Source organism: Procambarus clarkii, chromosome 37 (assembly GCF_040958095.1).
Source record: "Procambarus clarkii isolate CNS0578487 chromosome 37, FALCON_Pclarkii_2.0, whole genome shotgun sequence".
Taxonomy (NCBI): domain Eukaryota; kingdom Metazoa; phylum Arthropoda; class Malacostraca; order Decapoda; family Cambaridae; genus Procambarus; species Procambarus clarkii.
The window spans coordinates 20,683,886-20,700,104 of NC_091186.1; the positions used below are offsets into that span (position 1 = coordinate 20,683,886).

The 16,219-nt window shown below is 41.9% G+C and overlaps 1 protein-coding gene across 2 annotated transcripts in view; it reads right to left on the bottom strand.

The window, feature by feature from the left end:
- LOC123765990 (N-acetylated-alpha-linked acidic dipeptidase 2) overlaps nt 1-16,219 on the bottom strand; it is a 98,997-nt gene that overhangs the window by 18,601 nt on the left and 64,177 nt on the right. The window contains exons 8-11 of one of the 2 annotated variants that reach the window (XM_069337240.1): nt 8,203-8,343; nt 7,963-8,068; nt 6,087-6,168; nt 3,776-3,868 (exon numbers count right to left, since the gene is read on the bottom strand). In XM_069337240.1, coding sequence (XP_069193341.1) covers nt 3,776-3,868; nt 6,087-6,168; nt 7,963-8,068; nt 8,203-8,343 — 422 coding nt within the window. Of the gene's footprint in view, nt 1-3,771; nt 3,869-6,086; nt 6,169-7,962; nt 8,069-8,202; nt 8,344-16,219 lie in introns of those variants that run through there. The other variant, XM_069337241.1, reaches the window with a different exon arrangement.

A 16,219-nucleotide genomic window follows, 5' to 3' on the forward strand; every position in this document is an offset into this window, starting at 1 on the left:
TACTGAGATTCTGTAACAAATTCTCGCTCAGTCAGCAGATTACAGAACCAACTAGGAACGAGAACACGCTGGACCTGATATTCACGAACAGTGAGGAGCTAATCAGAGACATTACTGTCTCAGACACTACGTACTCGGACCACAAGCTCACTGAAGTGCAAACTAACATTAATAATGGTAGTAGGCCCAAGAGAAACAACAAGCGAGAAGGGCTATTCAATGAATTAAATTTTAATAATAAGAGGATAGACTGGGAGAAAATAAACAGGGAACTTACAAACATTCAATGGGAAAATGTTCTAAGAAATAAAAATCCTACACAAGGAATAGAAAAACTGACTTCTGAAGCATATGAAGTCTGTCTGAAACATGTTCCTTTGAGGAAAGCCAGAAAGAGGTCCAACGTAGAAAGAGAACGCAGACGACATTACAAAAGGAGGAAGAAATTAACGGAAATGCTTAAGCAGACACGACTCTCCATACAAAGAAGAAATAATTTAAACAGGGAGATTGAAGAAATCGAACAGAGACTGAAGCATTCCTATCAGATTGAAGAAAGGCAATTAGAACAGAAAGCTATTCAAGAAATAAAGAAAAACCCAAAATATTTCTTCACATATGCTAAATCAAAAGCGAAAACCTCTGCCAGTATTGGACCTATTCGTATTAGTGAAGGTTCATACACTGAGGATGACAAAGAAATTAGTGAAATCCTAAAAAAGCAGTATGAGAGCATGTTTAGCACTCCGATACTCAGCATGAAAGTGGAAGATTCGGACAATTTCTTTATGAATGATACTCAAACACCTGTAAATATAACTGATATCAACACGAGCGTGGCAGATTTTGAAAGAGAAATTGACAATATGCCAATGCACTCAGCCCCGGGTCCAGACTCATGGAATTCAATATTTATAAAGAAATGCAAAGTGCCAGTAGCACAGGCACTCAGTATAGTGTGGAGGAAGAGCTTGGACACAGGGGAGTTACCGGATGCGCTTAAAGCAGCAGACATTGCCCCTCTACACAAGGGTGGTAGCAAAGTATTGACAAAGAATTATAGACCAGTTGCACTAACATCCCACATAATAAAAGTATTTGAGAGAGAGATCAGAAGTCAGGTCACTAGATTCATGGAAACCAATGACCTCCTCAATCCAGGCCAACATGGATTTAGAGCAGGAAGATCATGCCTCTCACAGCTACTTGACCACTATGAAAAAAATCACTGACACATTAGAGGAAAAACATAATGCAGATGTCGTATACACAGATTTTGCAAAGGCATTCGACAAATGTCACCATGGAGTGATTGCACACAAAATGAGGTCAATGGGTATAACTGGTAAAGTAGGACGCTGGATACTCAATTTCCTGTCGAACAGAACACAAAGAGTAACAGTCAATCAAGTAAAATCGAGTCCGAGCGCAGTTAAAAGCTCTGTACCTCAAGCTACAGTCCTTGCACCACTGCTGTTCCTTATTCTCATATCAGATATAGCCAAAAACACAAGTCACAGCTTTATGTCATCCTTTGCAGATGATACAAAAATCAGCATGAAAATTACCTCTGCTGAAGACATTGATAAACTACAAACAGATATTAACAAAGTTTTCGATTGGGCAGCAGAAAATAACATGATGTTTAACGGTGATAAATTCCAGGTACTCAGATACGGCAAAAATGAGGATCTTAAACATAATACAGGGTACAAAACACAATCGAATCTGCCCATAGTAGGAAAACAGCATGTTAAGGATTTGGGAATAATGATGTCCGATGACCTAACGTTTAGGGAGCATAACCAAGCAAGTATTGCGTCAGCCAGAAAAATGATAGGATGGATTACGAGAACCTTCAAGTCCAGAGATCCCATCACAATGGTTGTACTCTTCAAATCACTTGTGTTGTTCCGTCTTGAGTACTGCTCAGTACTCACTTTCCCCTTCAGAGCAGGAGATATTGCTGAAATTGAGGGAATACAGAGAACATATACGGCACACATAGACGAGATAAAGCACCTAAATTATTGGGATCGTCTCAAAGCTCTCCAAATGTACTCACTAGAAAGGAGATAAGAGAGATACCAAATAATATACACATGGAAAATATTGGAGGGACAGGTCCCAAATCTGCACAGTAAAATAACAACGTACTGCAGTGAACGACATGGAAGAAAATGCAGAATAGAACCAGTGAAGAGCAGAGGTGCCATGGGCACAATCTGAGAACACTGTATAAACATCAGAGGTCCGCGGTTGTTCAACGTCCTCCCAGCGAGCATCAGAAATATTGCCGGAACAACCGTGGACATCTTCAAGAGAAAACTACATTGTTTCCTTCAAAGAGCGCCGGACCAACCGGGCTGTGGTGGATATGTGGGCCTGCGGGCCGCTCCAAGCAACAGCCTGGTGGACCAGACTCTCACAAGTCAAGCCTGGCCTCGGGCCGTGCTTGGGGAGTAGAAGACTTCCCAGAACCCCATCAACCAGGTATCAACCAGGTCAAGGGGACGGGAGTGAGGGATGGTGGGGAAGACGAGGGAGTGGGGAATGGTGGGGAGGACGAGGGGACTAGGGAGTAGCAGATGATTGGGAGGATGAGGGGACTTGGGAGGGGGAAATGGTGGGGGAGGACGAGGGGACGAGGGAGTGGGGAATGGTGTGGAGAACGAGGGAACTAGGGAGTGGCAGACGGTGGGGAGGATGAGGGGACCGGGGAGGGGGAAATGGTGAGGAGGACGAGGGGATGGGGGAGTGGAAAATGGGTGGGTGGACGAGGGGATCAGGGAGAGGGGAATGGTGGGGAGAACGGGGGGGGGGACAGGGGAGAGTGGCTGTGGCTCAGCAACGTGTGGCCGGGTACAGCTAGTTATCGATAATTTTAATTGGTTTTGATATTTAGTTATTTTAATAAGCCAAAATTTTGAGTAGAAAAGCGAGCAAAAAAATCACACATTGGTGCAGATTAATGCCATACGAACTAAAGGGCCAATTTAAATAGATTATTTATAATAGATGGTTAAAGGGGAGAGAAAAAACACAAGGAGTATAAAAGGAATCTGTATGTAGTGGGATGAACCCCGGACAAGGCCAGCAGTGGCCCTTGACCCCAGGCCCTTGACCCCAGGCCCTGACCCCTGGCCCTGACCCCTGGCCCTGACCCCAGGCCCTTGACCCCAGGCCCTGACCCCTGGCCCTGACCCCTGGCCCTGACCCCAGGCCAAACTATCCCATGGGTGGGTGTACCTGGGGCCTCAACTTTTCACGTACTCAGTACCGGCATCGAAAGCAGTTTATGAAACAATTTGTAAATTTGTTTTTAACATACGTGAACGTGTGTACACCGCACAATACTGGTGTAGAACCTTAAGAAATCTTAGACAAGTTAAATATGGTTTTAGTATGACAAAAGTTCCCTCCCCCCTACCACTATCCTAGGGGGGGGGATAATGTGGGAGGATTATTTGTACTTGATAAACGGAAGTACAGGAGAACCATCAACTCATCTCTGTCGAGTTTATTTATTATTATTTTCTACCACAGACGTGGCCACACATTTCCAATGCTAACCAGCATATATACATTTTCTTCTGTCCTCCATGGACAGGGTTAGAGATGTGTTAAACATATGGTTCCTGCAAGTATAATTTACCTAGGTAACTGTTTCTCAAGATGGATCATAGTTTAATGTTATTACTAAGAAGAGTTACAAATAATGATAGGAACAGAGAAGGAAGAATTAACGACATATGACGCTTAAAAAAACACTTACTTCAACTCAGGTTGTTTAGGAAGGCCGCGGGGGTCAATGAATGATCTTTCTACCATCATCAACTGGTCATTGACACGACGAACAACCAGAGGACTGAAATGTTGAATTTTGAGTAAAAATTCAATCATAAATGAATTTTCAACCACATCTTTAAAAAATGATCAAATGTTAAATACAAATATAAATCACAAATTTTCAAGTGTCTGAGTATGAAGTGTAATTTATTTACAATATGCAAAATAATCAGAAAATATATTTATTTAATAGTTCACTTGCAATGAGAAGTGGCGAGTTATAAGGGTTATACCGAGGTAGAGCCCCTATAGGTTCTTCCCTTAAACTATCGCACTATATATCTTGAGGTTATCTTGAGAGGATTTTGGGGCTTAGCGTCCCTGCGGCCCGGTCCTCCCCAGGCCTCCTTTTTGTTACACATCCCCAGGAAGCAGCCCGGAACAGCTGTCTAACTCCCAGGTACCTATTTACTGCTAGGTTAACAGGCGCATCAGGGTGAGAAACTCTGTCCATTTGTTTTCGCCTACACCGGGGATCGAACCCGAAACCTCCACTCTACAAATCCTGAGCACTGTCCACTCAGCCGTCAGATCACCAACAATTTTAAAATAAAAAGAAATAAAGTTGTGTCACATAGCTGGGAAAATACGACAGCAGGGAAGGTAAACTGGAGTGAATAATGAAACAGCAAGTCCCTATACGAGGTAAGTATTACCCCTAAAACTGTAAAATCTTTCCCTTATTATCTGGTATCCCCCTTCCGGGTTCGAGTCACTTCTGGGGTGTGAGTTTTCAGTTGCATATTGTCCTGGGGACCATTCAGGCTTGTTCGCATTTGTGTTCCTCACGTGTGCCCCAAAGAATGAGGTGATTTGGTAAAATGCTATGCCCAAGATTACTATCCGAGTGCCGGCGGTGGGGTGGTTCAAATAGCCTCGGCTATCACCTCATTTTGTCCGGTCGTGATGGTCAAGTGGATTAAGGCGTCTTGTACATACCAGTTGCGTGGCTCCTGGGAGTATGGGTTCGAGTCACTTCTGGGGTGTGAGTTTTCAGTTGCATATTGTCCTGGGGACCATTCAGGCTTGTTCGCATATATATATATATATATATATATATATATATATATATATATATATATATATATATATATATATATATATATATATATATATATATATATATATGACATATATATATATATATATGTTGTACTATGTAGCCAGAACGTCGTACTCGGCCTACTATGCAAGGCCCGATTTGCCTAATAAGCCAAGTTTTCCTGACTTAATATATTTTCTCACATTTTTTTCTTATGAAATGATAAAGCTACTTATTTCATTATGTATGAGGTCTTTTTTTTTATTGGAGTTAAAATTAACGTAGATATATAACCGAACCGAACCTAACCTAACCTATCTTTATAGGATAGGTTAGGTTAGGTAACCGAAAAAGTTAGGTTAGGTAGGTTAGGTAGTCGAAAAACAATTAATTCATGAAAACTTGGCTTATTAGGCAAATCGGGCCTTGCATAGTAGGCTGAGAAGTGCGTTCTGGCTATTAGGTACGACATATATATATATATATATATATATATATATATATATATATATATATATATATATATATATATATATATATATATATATATATATATATATATATATATATATATATATATATATATATATGACAAAGTCTGTATTACATATGTGAACCGTAAATCACTACAAGATCTAATGACCCAACCAGGATTCGAACCTATGCCGTCCAGGATCCATCCCGTCTTCAAAAGACCCAAAAGTGATTCCATGCAGCTGCCAAACGCCCTGTTTATGAATGAAAGACGGTTTACACACGACTGACACCTGATTTCGTTCGAACACTTCCAGAACAAGTGCTTCACTGACAAATTTTGTTCGAACCACAACGCTATAAATGCTTCTCCCACGCACTACAACTACATATAAACGCCAACAGACCCTAAACACCTAACCTATGCCTATATATGCATAATATGCTAATATATTATAATAATAATTATATATGAGAAAATTCCTCTTTTCAATGACAAGTTTTCAAGAACAAGAACAGCGTGTAAAAATTTATGAATGAGTCTGTGGGGTCGACTGCTGGATCTAATGGACTTGAGTCGAGGACGGGTTGCAGGATCATCCCCAAGCTGTAATCACATCAATGATCGTCAGACGATCATATTTGTCCAACGAATACACTCACACACACACACAGAGGCATTACATATATTTGAAATATGCTTATATCTAGTATCACTAACCTTTTCAGGTCTAGAGATTCCAGCGCCTTATTGAAGATAAAAGCACTCGTATTGAACGTCTGTCCAGCATCAGTAAAGTACTCTGAAATTCAAGAACTCATTATTAAAGCCACGTATGGAACTCCCTGCTTAATAAAGAACCGTGTTACTCAATATATTGTCACATAATTACGCTCAATATTCGGGCACTGGCTTCTCTTAAACAGTCATCAATAACACTACGTCCATTCAGGAATTCATGTAAATAGCCCATGTGTATATTGTATAATAAAAGTGCATCATATTGTGTAACACAACAGTGTGTTCGTTCATTTGTGGCATTCCAGCACTAGCCCTTGTGAGGACTCACTGTATAATAACCGAGCCAGCAGTTTATGATCACGCCACCCACCCTCCAGGGGCCAGATTCACGAAAGCACTTACGAACCTGTACATCTTTTCTCAATCTTTGGCGGCTTTGTTTACAATTATTAAACAGTTAATGAGCTCCGAAGCACCAGGAGGCTGTTTATAACAATAACAACAGTTAAATGGGACGTTTTCATGCTTGTAAACTGTTTAATAAATGTAACCAAAGCCGTCAAAGATTGAGGAAAGATGTAAACATTCGTAAGTGCTTGCGTAAGTCCTTTCGTGAATCTGGCCCCAGATAGTCAACCTAGTCAGTGTCAGGTTGGGCGAGCTTCCTCAAGTCAGTCAACTCTGGCGATTGTCTGGAGTAACGCCTCTCTTTCTTTGTTAATTGTTCCTGCAGTTCAGTAAGAGTTGTGGCGTTGGTACAATATATATATTTTAGCTCTTTCCATATCATACTTTACTTTCAGCGTCAGGCCACTGAAGTTGTAATTAGTGTTAATATAAAAAAAAAAATAAAAAACATTATGTGTAGAAAGACAGTTGTATTGTGAGTGTTAAAGTAATTTATTGTTTAATTAAATTAACTTTTGTTTTAACTTATCATTTTTTACTTTACTCCTGTTTCCCCATATTCACATTGAAGTTTATATGCGGCTTTATTGTTTTATGCTACATTAACTGGGCATAACCACAGTATCTCACTTACATCACCCACACCTGACCCCCCGTCAACACTACCACCCACACCTGACCCCCGTCAACACCTCCACCCACACCTGACCCCCCCGACAACACCACCACCCACACCTGACCCCCGTCAACACCGCCACCCACACCTGACCCCCATCAACACCACCACCCACACCTGACCCCCCGTCAACACCACCACCCACACCTGACCCCCGTAAAGACCACCACCCACACCTGACCCCCGTCAACACCGCCACCCACACCTGACCCCCCGTCAACACCACCACCTACTCCTGACCCCCCCGTCAACACCACCTCCCACACCTGACTGAACAAAGAACATCAGCAAGAAAGAGTATACACAGTTTAATGAAACAAACAGGAAAGGTTCTTCACCCTTGCATGTTAAAGTGATGCTTAAGATGCGAAACATAAACAAACACAACAACCTGTCCTCTTACAAATTATGTCTGAATTTGGCCGTTTACCCATATGGCTGAAAATTTTCATAATTTTAAAATGAAAAAAATGGAAATGAATTTGGGATTATTTTTTCCAAAACAGTATGTTTAGGGTCCTCTGGTAAGTTAGGAGGAAATTTAGGAAATTCTCCTAAACTTTCAAAACGTTATGAAAAAATTAATTGAATGTTTCCTCTCCTAACTTTTCCCAGTAAGCCCGAGGACAAACAGAAAAAGGGACAGTACATCACTTGCGTGAACCGATTTCATTTCAAATTACGTCCATTTTTGGCCATTGCGCACATATGAGTGAAAAGCGACGTTATTTTTAAAGAGGACGAGTTGGACAAACAACTTTATTTCCATACTTAGCGTAATATTTTGCGAACGGATAAGATCCCCATAGCGCTGGGCGATATGGTCCTGGGCTCTCTTGATAAAGGCCGCGTATGAGACCAAAGAAAACGGGAGCACCTGAGGTGTCCAAGAAGAGAACGTTCACATAGCCTTGAGTAATGAGAAATTATCATATATTATAATTTCAAATTAAATCTGTATTATAATCATAAGACTGTAAAGAAAATCGTACAAAAGGTTTTAAGGCATACCTTAGACTCCGAGAGCACCACAGCGAGGTCCCCCCACATGGCTGCCACAGCAGAGTGGAAGTGGAAGCCTTTGTCATATATTTCATCCACCACAGCGAAGGTTTCATACAGTGTGTGGTACATGGGTTCTCCAATGGTACTCTGTACGAATATTTATAAGTATATTGGGTTTGTGAGAGTACACAACATTGGTGTTCTTACAGTGTTGCAAAGCCACTAACACATATTTAACTATTTTAAGATTAAAGTTATACATCAAAAGTTTCTAATTTAAGAACTTCACTACACTTCATACAATTCAGTTATTCTTCTTGCTCTGCAGTATTTTAATCGTCAGTGGAAAATGTAGAGTAAAAACTAAATATTAGAATATAACGGTTCAAGAGCTTCACATGACGTAGGCGGCCTTTTTTCCCGCCAAAACCGTTAGTCATGGCGTCTGTTTGGTTAATAAACCATTCAAACACAAGAAAATAAAAAAATATTGTTATTATGCAGACAAAAAGAGCACAATACCGTGCCTAAAAATTCAACATCAATGCACAACTCTGAAAATTACGGAATTGACAAATTTTAGGTCCATCCTGAATCATTATCAAGTACTAAATATTTATTATTATTAACGTCTTTATTGACAAAATTAATTAAAATTTTTGCCTAATCTAAGGATTTCAATAAGTCGTATTAAAGTAAGAATAATGCTGGTATTCACTGTCACACAGGATATAGGGTCATACACAAGACAATAGGTTTAAACTGTAGGCTGAAGCACATATATATCATGGTTACAATCAATGTTTTAATGTCTGAATATGTAAAAACAACTTTCTACTGTGCACTGCCACACAAGGGCAGGGATGGGTTCATATGGACTTAATACTGATGAACAGTGGACCGAAACGTCTTCACTTCTATTATTCTCAGATCTGCAGGTTGTGTCTTAGTTTTATTTATTTTAATTATATTCGGTTTCCGCCTCTTGTTGCAATTATGGGGGCTGTTGCCTCGGAGGAGATTTCTTTTTTTGTTGTATTTTTTGCTTAATCTGATGCAGCACATTTGCAAGTAAACAGTTTGTCAAAATCCTTTGTTTGATAAACTGTGCATGGAGTCTGCCTCAACAATCTCGCTCTGCTTATTTTCCTCTGTCTCTCCCTCTGCCCCCCCCCTCTCTCTCTCTCTCTCTCTCCTCATTTCTGTGTCTGATTCTTTGTGAGTGTCTTATTCTATCCGTCTGTCCATTTGTCTCTCTCTCATTCTGTATGTCTATCTGTCTAGGTCTAATGTGTCGCTCTGTGTCTCTATATTGTTCCTGTCTGTCTTACTCTGTCCCTGTCTGTCTCATGCTTTGTGTTCTACATACATCTTGAGGTTATCTTGAGATGATTTCGGGGTTTTAGTGTCCCCGCGGCCCGGTCCTCGACCAGGCCTCCATTCCCAGGAAGCAGCTGTGACGGCTGACTAACTCCCAGGTACCTATTTACTGCTAGGTAACAGGGGCTGAATCAGGGTGAAAGAAACTCTGCCCATTGTTTCTCGCCGGCGCCTGGGATCGAACCCAGGACCACAGGACCACAAGTCCAGCGTGCTGTCCGCTCGGCCGACCGGCTCTATATATATATATATATATATATATATATATATATATATATATATATATATATATATATATATATATATATATATATATATATATATATATATATATATATATATATATATATATATATATATATATATATATATATATATATATATATATATATATATATATATATATATATATATATATATATATATATATATATATATGGTAATTTCGGAGTATTTAAATACACCAAAGATCATCACCTCCCAAGAGCACCAGAGCAAGTGAGGGGTCATTTAGACGTTAATTTCATCAAGTCCCTGTTAATATGGGAAGACACAGTGTCTATGCTTAAGGCACAACTCTTCTAAACACGAGAGTGAAGTATACAACTTTAGAACACTTTCCCACCAGGAGACTCGAACCCTAGCCAGCACAGAAGCCTTCCAGCAACTGGCATAACAGGTACGCCTTAACCCACTCCACCACCCACTCAGACTCTTAAAAGAGATGGTAATTTCGGAGTATTTAAATACACCAAAGATCATCACCTCCCAAGAGCACCAGAGCAAGTGAGGGGTCATTTAGACGTTAATTTCATCAAGTCCCTGTTAATATGGGAAGACACAGTGTCTATGCTTAAGGCACAACTCTTCTAAACACGAGAGTGAAGTATACAACTTTAGAACACTTTCCCACCAGGAGACTCGAACCCTAGCCAGCACAGAAGCCTTCCAGCAACTGGCATAACAGGTACGCCTTAACCCACTCCACCACCCACTCAGACTCTTAAAAGAGATGGTAATTTCGGAGTATTTAAATACACCAAAGATCATCACCTCCCAAGAGCACCAGAGCAAGTGAGGGGTCATTTAGACGTTAATTTCATCAAGTCCCTGTTAATATGGGAAGACACAGTGTCTATGCTTAAGGCACAACTCTTCTAAACACGAGAGTGAAGTATACAACTTTAGAACACTTTCCCACCAGGAGACTCGAACCCTAGCCAGCACAGAAGCCTTCCAGCAACTGGCATAACAGGTACGCCTTAACCCACTCCACCACCCACTCAGACTCTTAAAAGAGATGGTAATTTCGGAGTATTTAAATACACCAAAGATCATCACCTCCCAAGAGCACCAGAGCAAGTGAGGGGTCATTTAGACGTTAATTTCATCAAGTCCCTGTTAATATGGGAAGACACAGTGTCTATGCTTAAGGCACAACTCTTCTAAACACGAGAGTGAAGTATACAACTTTAGAACACTTTCCCACCAGGAGACTCGAACCCTAGCCAGCACAGAAGCCTTCCAGCAACTGGCATAACAGGTACGCCTTAACCCACTCCACCACCCACTCAGACTCTTAAAAGAGATGGTAATTTCGGAGTATTTAAATACACCAAAGATCATCACCTCCCAAGAGCACCAGAGCAAGTGAGGGGTCATTTAGACGTTAATTTCATCAAGTCCCTGTTAATATGGGAAGACACAGTGTCTATGCTTAAGGCACAACTCTTCTAAACACGAGAGTGAAGTATACAACTTTAGAACACTTTCCCACCAGGAGACTCGAACCCTAGCCAGCACAGAAGCCTTCCAGCAACTGGCATAACAGGTACGCCTTAACCCACTCCACCACCCACTCAGACTCTTAAAAGAGATGGTAATTTCGGAGTATTTAAATACACCAAAGATCATCACCTCCCAAGAGCACCAGAGCAAGTGAGGGGTCATTTAGACGTTAATTTCATCAAGTCCCTGTTAATATGGGAAGACACAGTGTCTATGCTTAAGGCACAACTCTTCTAAACACGAGAGTGAAGTATACAACTTTAGAACACTTTCCCACCAGGAGACTCGAACCCTAGCCAGCACAGAAGCCTTCCAGCAACTGGCATAACAGGTACGCCTTAACCCACTCCACCACCCACTCAGACTCTTAAAAGAGATGGTAATTTCGGAGTATTTAAATACACCAAAGATCATCACCTCCCAAGAGCACCAGAGCAAGTGAGGGGTCATTTAGACGTTAATTTCATCAAGTCCCTGTTAATATGGGAAGACACAGTGTCTATGCTTAAGGCACAACTCTTCTAAACACGAGAGTGAAGTATACAACTTTAGAACACTTTCCCACCAGGAGACTCGAACCCTAGCCAGCACAGAAGCCTTCCAGCAACTGGCATAACAGGTACGCCTTAACCCACTCCACCACCCACTCAGACTCTTAAAAGAGATGGTAATTTCGGAGTATTTAAATACACCAAAGATCATCACCTCCCAAGAGCACCAGAGCAAGTGAGGGGTCATTTAGACGTTAATTTCATCAAGTCCCTGTTAATATGGGAAGACACAGTGTCTATGCTTAAGGCACAACTCTTCTAAACACGAGAATGAAATTAACGTCTAAATGACCCCTCACTTGCTCTGGTGCTCTTGGGAGGTGATGATCTTTGGTGTATTTAAATACTCCGAAATTACCATCTCTTTTAAGAGTCTGAGTGGGTGGTGGAGTGGGTTAAGGCGTACCTGTTATGCCAGTTGCTGGAAGGCTTCTGTGCTGGCTAGGGTTCGAGTCTCCTGGTGGGAAAGTGTTCTAAAGTTGTATACTTCACTCTCGTGTTTAGAAGAGTTGTGCCTTAAGCATAGACACTGTGTCTTTCCATATTAACAGGGACTTGATGAAATTAACGTCTAAATGACCCCTCACTTGCTCTGGTGCTCTTGGGAGGTGATGATCTTTGGTGTATTTAAATACTCCGAAATTACCATCTCTTTTAAGAGTCTGAGTGGGTGGTGGAGTGGGTTAAGGCGTACCTGTTATGCCAGTTGCTGGAAGGCTTCTGTGCTGGCTAGGGTTCGAGTCTCCTGGTGGGAAAGTGTTCTAAAGTTGTATACTTCACTCTCGTGTTTAGAAGAGTTGTGCCTTAAGCATAGACACTGTGTCTTCCCATATTAACAGGGACTTGATGAAATTAACGTCTAAATGACCCCTCACTTGCTCTGGTGCTCTTGGGAGGTGATGATCTTTGGTGTATTTAAATACTCCGAAATTACCATCTCTTTTAAGAGTCTGAGTGGGTGGTGGAGTGGGTTAAGGCGTACCTGTTATGCCAGTTGCTGGAAGGCTTCTGTGCTGGCTAGGGTTCGAGTCTCCTGGTGGGAAAGTGTTCTAAAGTTGTATACTTCACTCTCGTGTTTAGAAGAGTTGTGCCTTAAGCATAGACACTGTGTCTTCCCATATTAACAGGGACTTGATGAAATTAACGTCTAAATGACCCCTCACTTGCTCTGGTGCTCTTGGGAGGTGATGATCTTTGGTGTATTTAAATACTCCGAAATTACCATCTCTTTTAAGAGTCTGAGTGGGTGGTGGAGTGGGTTAAGGCGTACCTGTTATGCCAGTTGCTGGAAGGCTTCTGTGCTGGCTAGGGTTCGAGTCTCCTGGTGGGAAAGTGTTCTAAAGTTGTATACTTCACTCTCGTGTTTAGAAGAGTTGTGCCTTAAGCATAGACACTGTGTCTTCCCATATTAACAGGGACTTGATGAAATTAACGTCTAAATGACCCCTCACTTGCTCTGGTGCTCTTGGGAGGTGATGATCTTTGGTGTATTTAAATACTCCGAAATTACCATCTCTTTTAAGAGTCTGAGTGGGTGGTGGAGTGGGTTAAGGCGTACCTGTTATGCCAGTTGCTGGAAGGCTTCTGTGCTGGCTAGGGTTCGAGTCTCCTGGTGGGAAAGTGTTCTAAAGTTGTATACTTCACTCTCGTGTTTAGAAGAGTTGTGCCTTAAGCATAGACACTGTGTCTTCCCATATTAACAGGGACTTGATGAAATTAACGTCTAAATGACCCCTCACTTGCTCTGGTGCTCTTGGGAGGTGATGATCTTTGGTGTATTTAAATACTCCGAAATTACCATCTCTTTTAAGAGTCTGAGTGGGTGGTGGAGTGGGTTAAGGCGTACCTGTTATGCCAGTTGCTGGAAGGCTTCTGTGCTGGCTAGGGTTCGAGTCTCCTGGTGGGAAAGTGTTCTAAAGTTGTATACTTCACTCTCGTGTTTAGAAGAGTTGTGCCTTAAGCATAGACACTGTGTCTTCCCATATTAACAGGGACTTGATGAAATTAACGTCTAAATGACCCCTCACTTGCTCTGGTGCTCTTGGGAGGTGATGATCTTTGGTGTATTTAAATACTCCGAAATTACCATCTCTTTTAAGAGTCTGAGTGGGTGGTGGAGTGGGTTAAGGCGTACCTGTTATGCCAGTTGCTGGAAGGCTTCTGTGCTGGCTAGGGTTCGAGTCTCCTGGTGGGAAAGTGTTCTAAAGTTGTATACTTCACTCTCGTGTTTAGAAGAGTTGTGCCTTAAGCATAGACACTGTGTCTTCCCATATTAACAGGGACTTGATGAAATTAACGTCTAAATGACCCCTCACTTGCTCTGGTGCTCTTGGGAGGTGATGATCTTTGGTGTATTTAAATACTCCGAAATTACCATCTCTTTTAAGAGTCTGAGTGGGTGGTGGAGTGGGTTAAGGCGTACCTGTTATGCCAGTTGCTGGAAGGCTTCTGTGCTGGCTAGGGTTCGAGTCTCCTGGTGGGAAAGTGTTCTAAAGTTGTATACTTCACTCTCGTGTTTAGAAGAGTTGTGCCTTAAGCATAGACACTGTGTCTTCCCATATTAACAGGGACTTGATGAAATTAACGTCTAAATGACCCCTCACTTGCTCTGGTGCTCTTGGGAGGTGATGATCTTTGGTGTATTTAAATACTCCGAAATTACCATCTCTTTTAAGAGTCTGAGTGGGTGGTGGAGTGGGTTAAGGCGTACCTGTTATGCCAGTTGCTGGAAGGCTTCTGTGCTGGCTAGGGTTCGAGTCTCCTGGTGGGAAAGTGTTCTAAAGTTGTATACTTCACTCTCGTGTTTAGAAGAGTTGTGCCTTAAGCATAGACACTGTGTCTTCCCATATTAACAGGGACTTGATGAAATTAACGTCTAAATGACCCCTCACTTGCTCTGGTGCTCTTGGGAGGTGATGATCTTTGGTGTATTTAAATACTCCGAAATTACCATCTCTTTTAAGAGTCTGAGTGGGTGGTGGAGTGGGTTAAGGCGTACCTGTTATGCCAGTTGCTGGAAGGCTTCTGTGCTGGCTAGGGTTCGAGTCTCCTGGTGGGAAAGTGTTCTAAAGTTGTATACTTCACTCTCGTGTTTAGAAGAGTTGTGCCTTAAGCATAGACACTGTGTCTTCCCATATTAACAGGGACTTGATGAAATTAACGTCTAAATGACCCCTCACTTGCTCTGGTGCTCTTGGGAGGTGATGATCTTTGGTGTATTTAAATACTCCGAAATTACCATCTCTTTTAAGAGTCTGAGTGGGTGGTGGAGTGGGTTAAGGCGTACCTGTTATGCCAGTTGCTGGAAGGCTTCTGTGCTGGCTAGGGTTCGAGTCTCCTGGTGGGAAAGTGTTCTAAAGTTGTATACTTCACTCTCGTGTTTAGAAGAGTTGTGCCTTAAGCATAGACACTGTGTCTTCCCATATTAACAGGGACTTGATGAAATTAACGTCTAAATGACCCCTCACTTGCTCTGGTGCTCTTGGGAGGTGATGATCTTTGGTGTATTTAAATACTCCGAAATTACCATCTCTTTTAAGAGTCTGAGTGGGTGGTGGAGTGGGTTAAGGCGTACCTGTTATGCCAGTTGCTGGAAGGCTTCTGTGCTGGCTAGGGTTCGAGTCTCCTGGTGGGAAAGTGTTCTAAAGTTGTATACTTCACTCTCGTGTTTAGAAGAGTTGTGCCTTAAGCATAGACACTGTGTCTTCCCATATTAACAGGGACTTGATGAAATTAACGTCTAAATGACCCCTCACTTGCTCTGGTGCTCTTGGGAGGTGATGATCTTTGGTGTATTTAAATACTCCGAAATTACCATCTCTTTTAAGAGTCTGTGTGGGTGGTGGAGTGGGTTAAGGCGTACCTGTTATGCCAGTTGCTGGAAGGCTTCTGTGCTGGCTAGGGTTCGAGTCTCCTGGTGGGAAAGTGTTCTAAAGTTGTATACTTCACTCTCGTGTTTAGAAGAGTTGTGCCTTAAGCATAGACACTGTGTCTTCCCATATTAACAGGGACTTGATGAAATTAACGTCTAAATGACCCCTCACTTGCTCTGGTGCTCTTGGGAGGTGATGATCTTTGGTGTATTTAAATACTCCGAAATTACCATCTCTTTTAAGAGTCTGAGTGGGTGGTGGAGTGGGTTAAGGCGTACCTGTTATGCCAGTTGCTGGAAGGCTTCTGTGCTGGCTAGGGTTCGAGTCTCCTGGTGGGAAAGTGTTCTAAAGTTGTATACTTCACTCTCGTGTTTAGAAGAGTTGTGCCTTAAGCATAGACACTGTGTCTTCCCATATTAACAGGGACTTGAT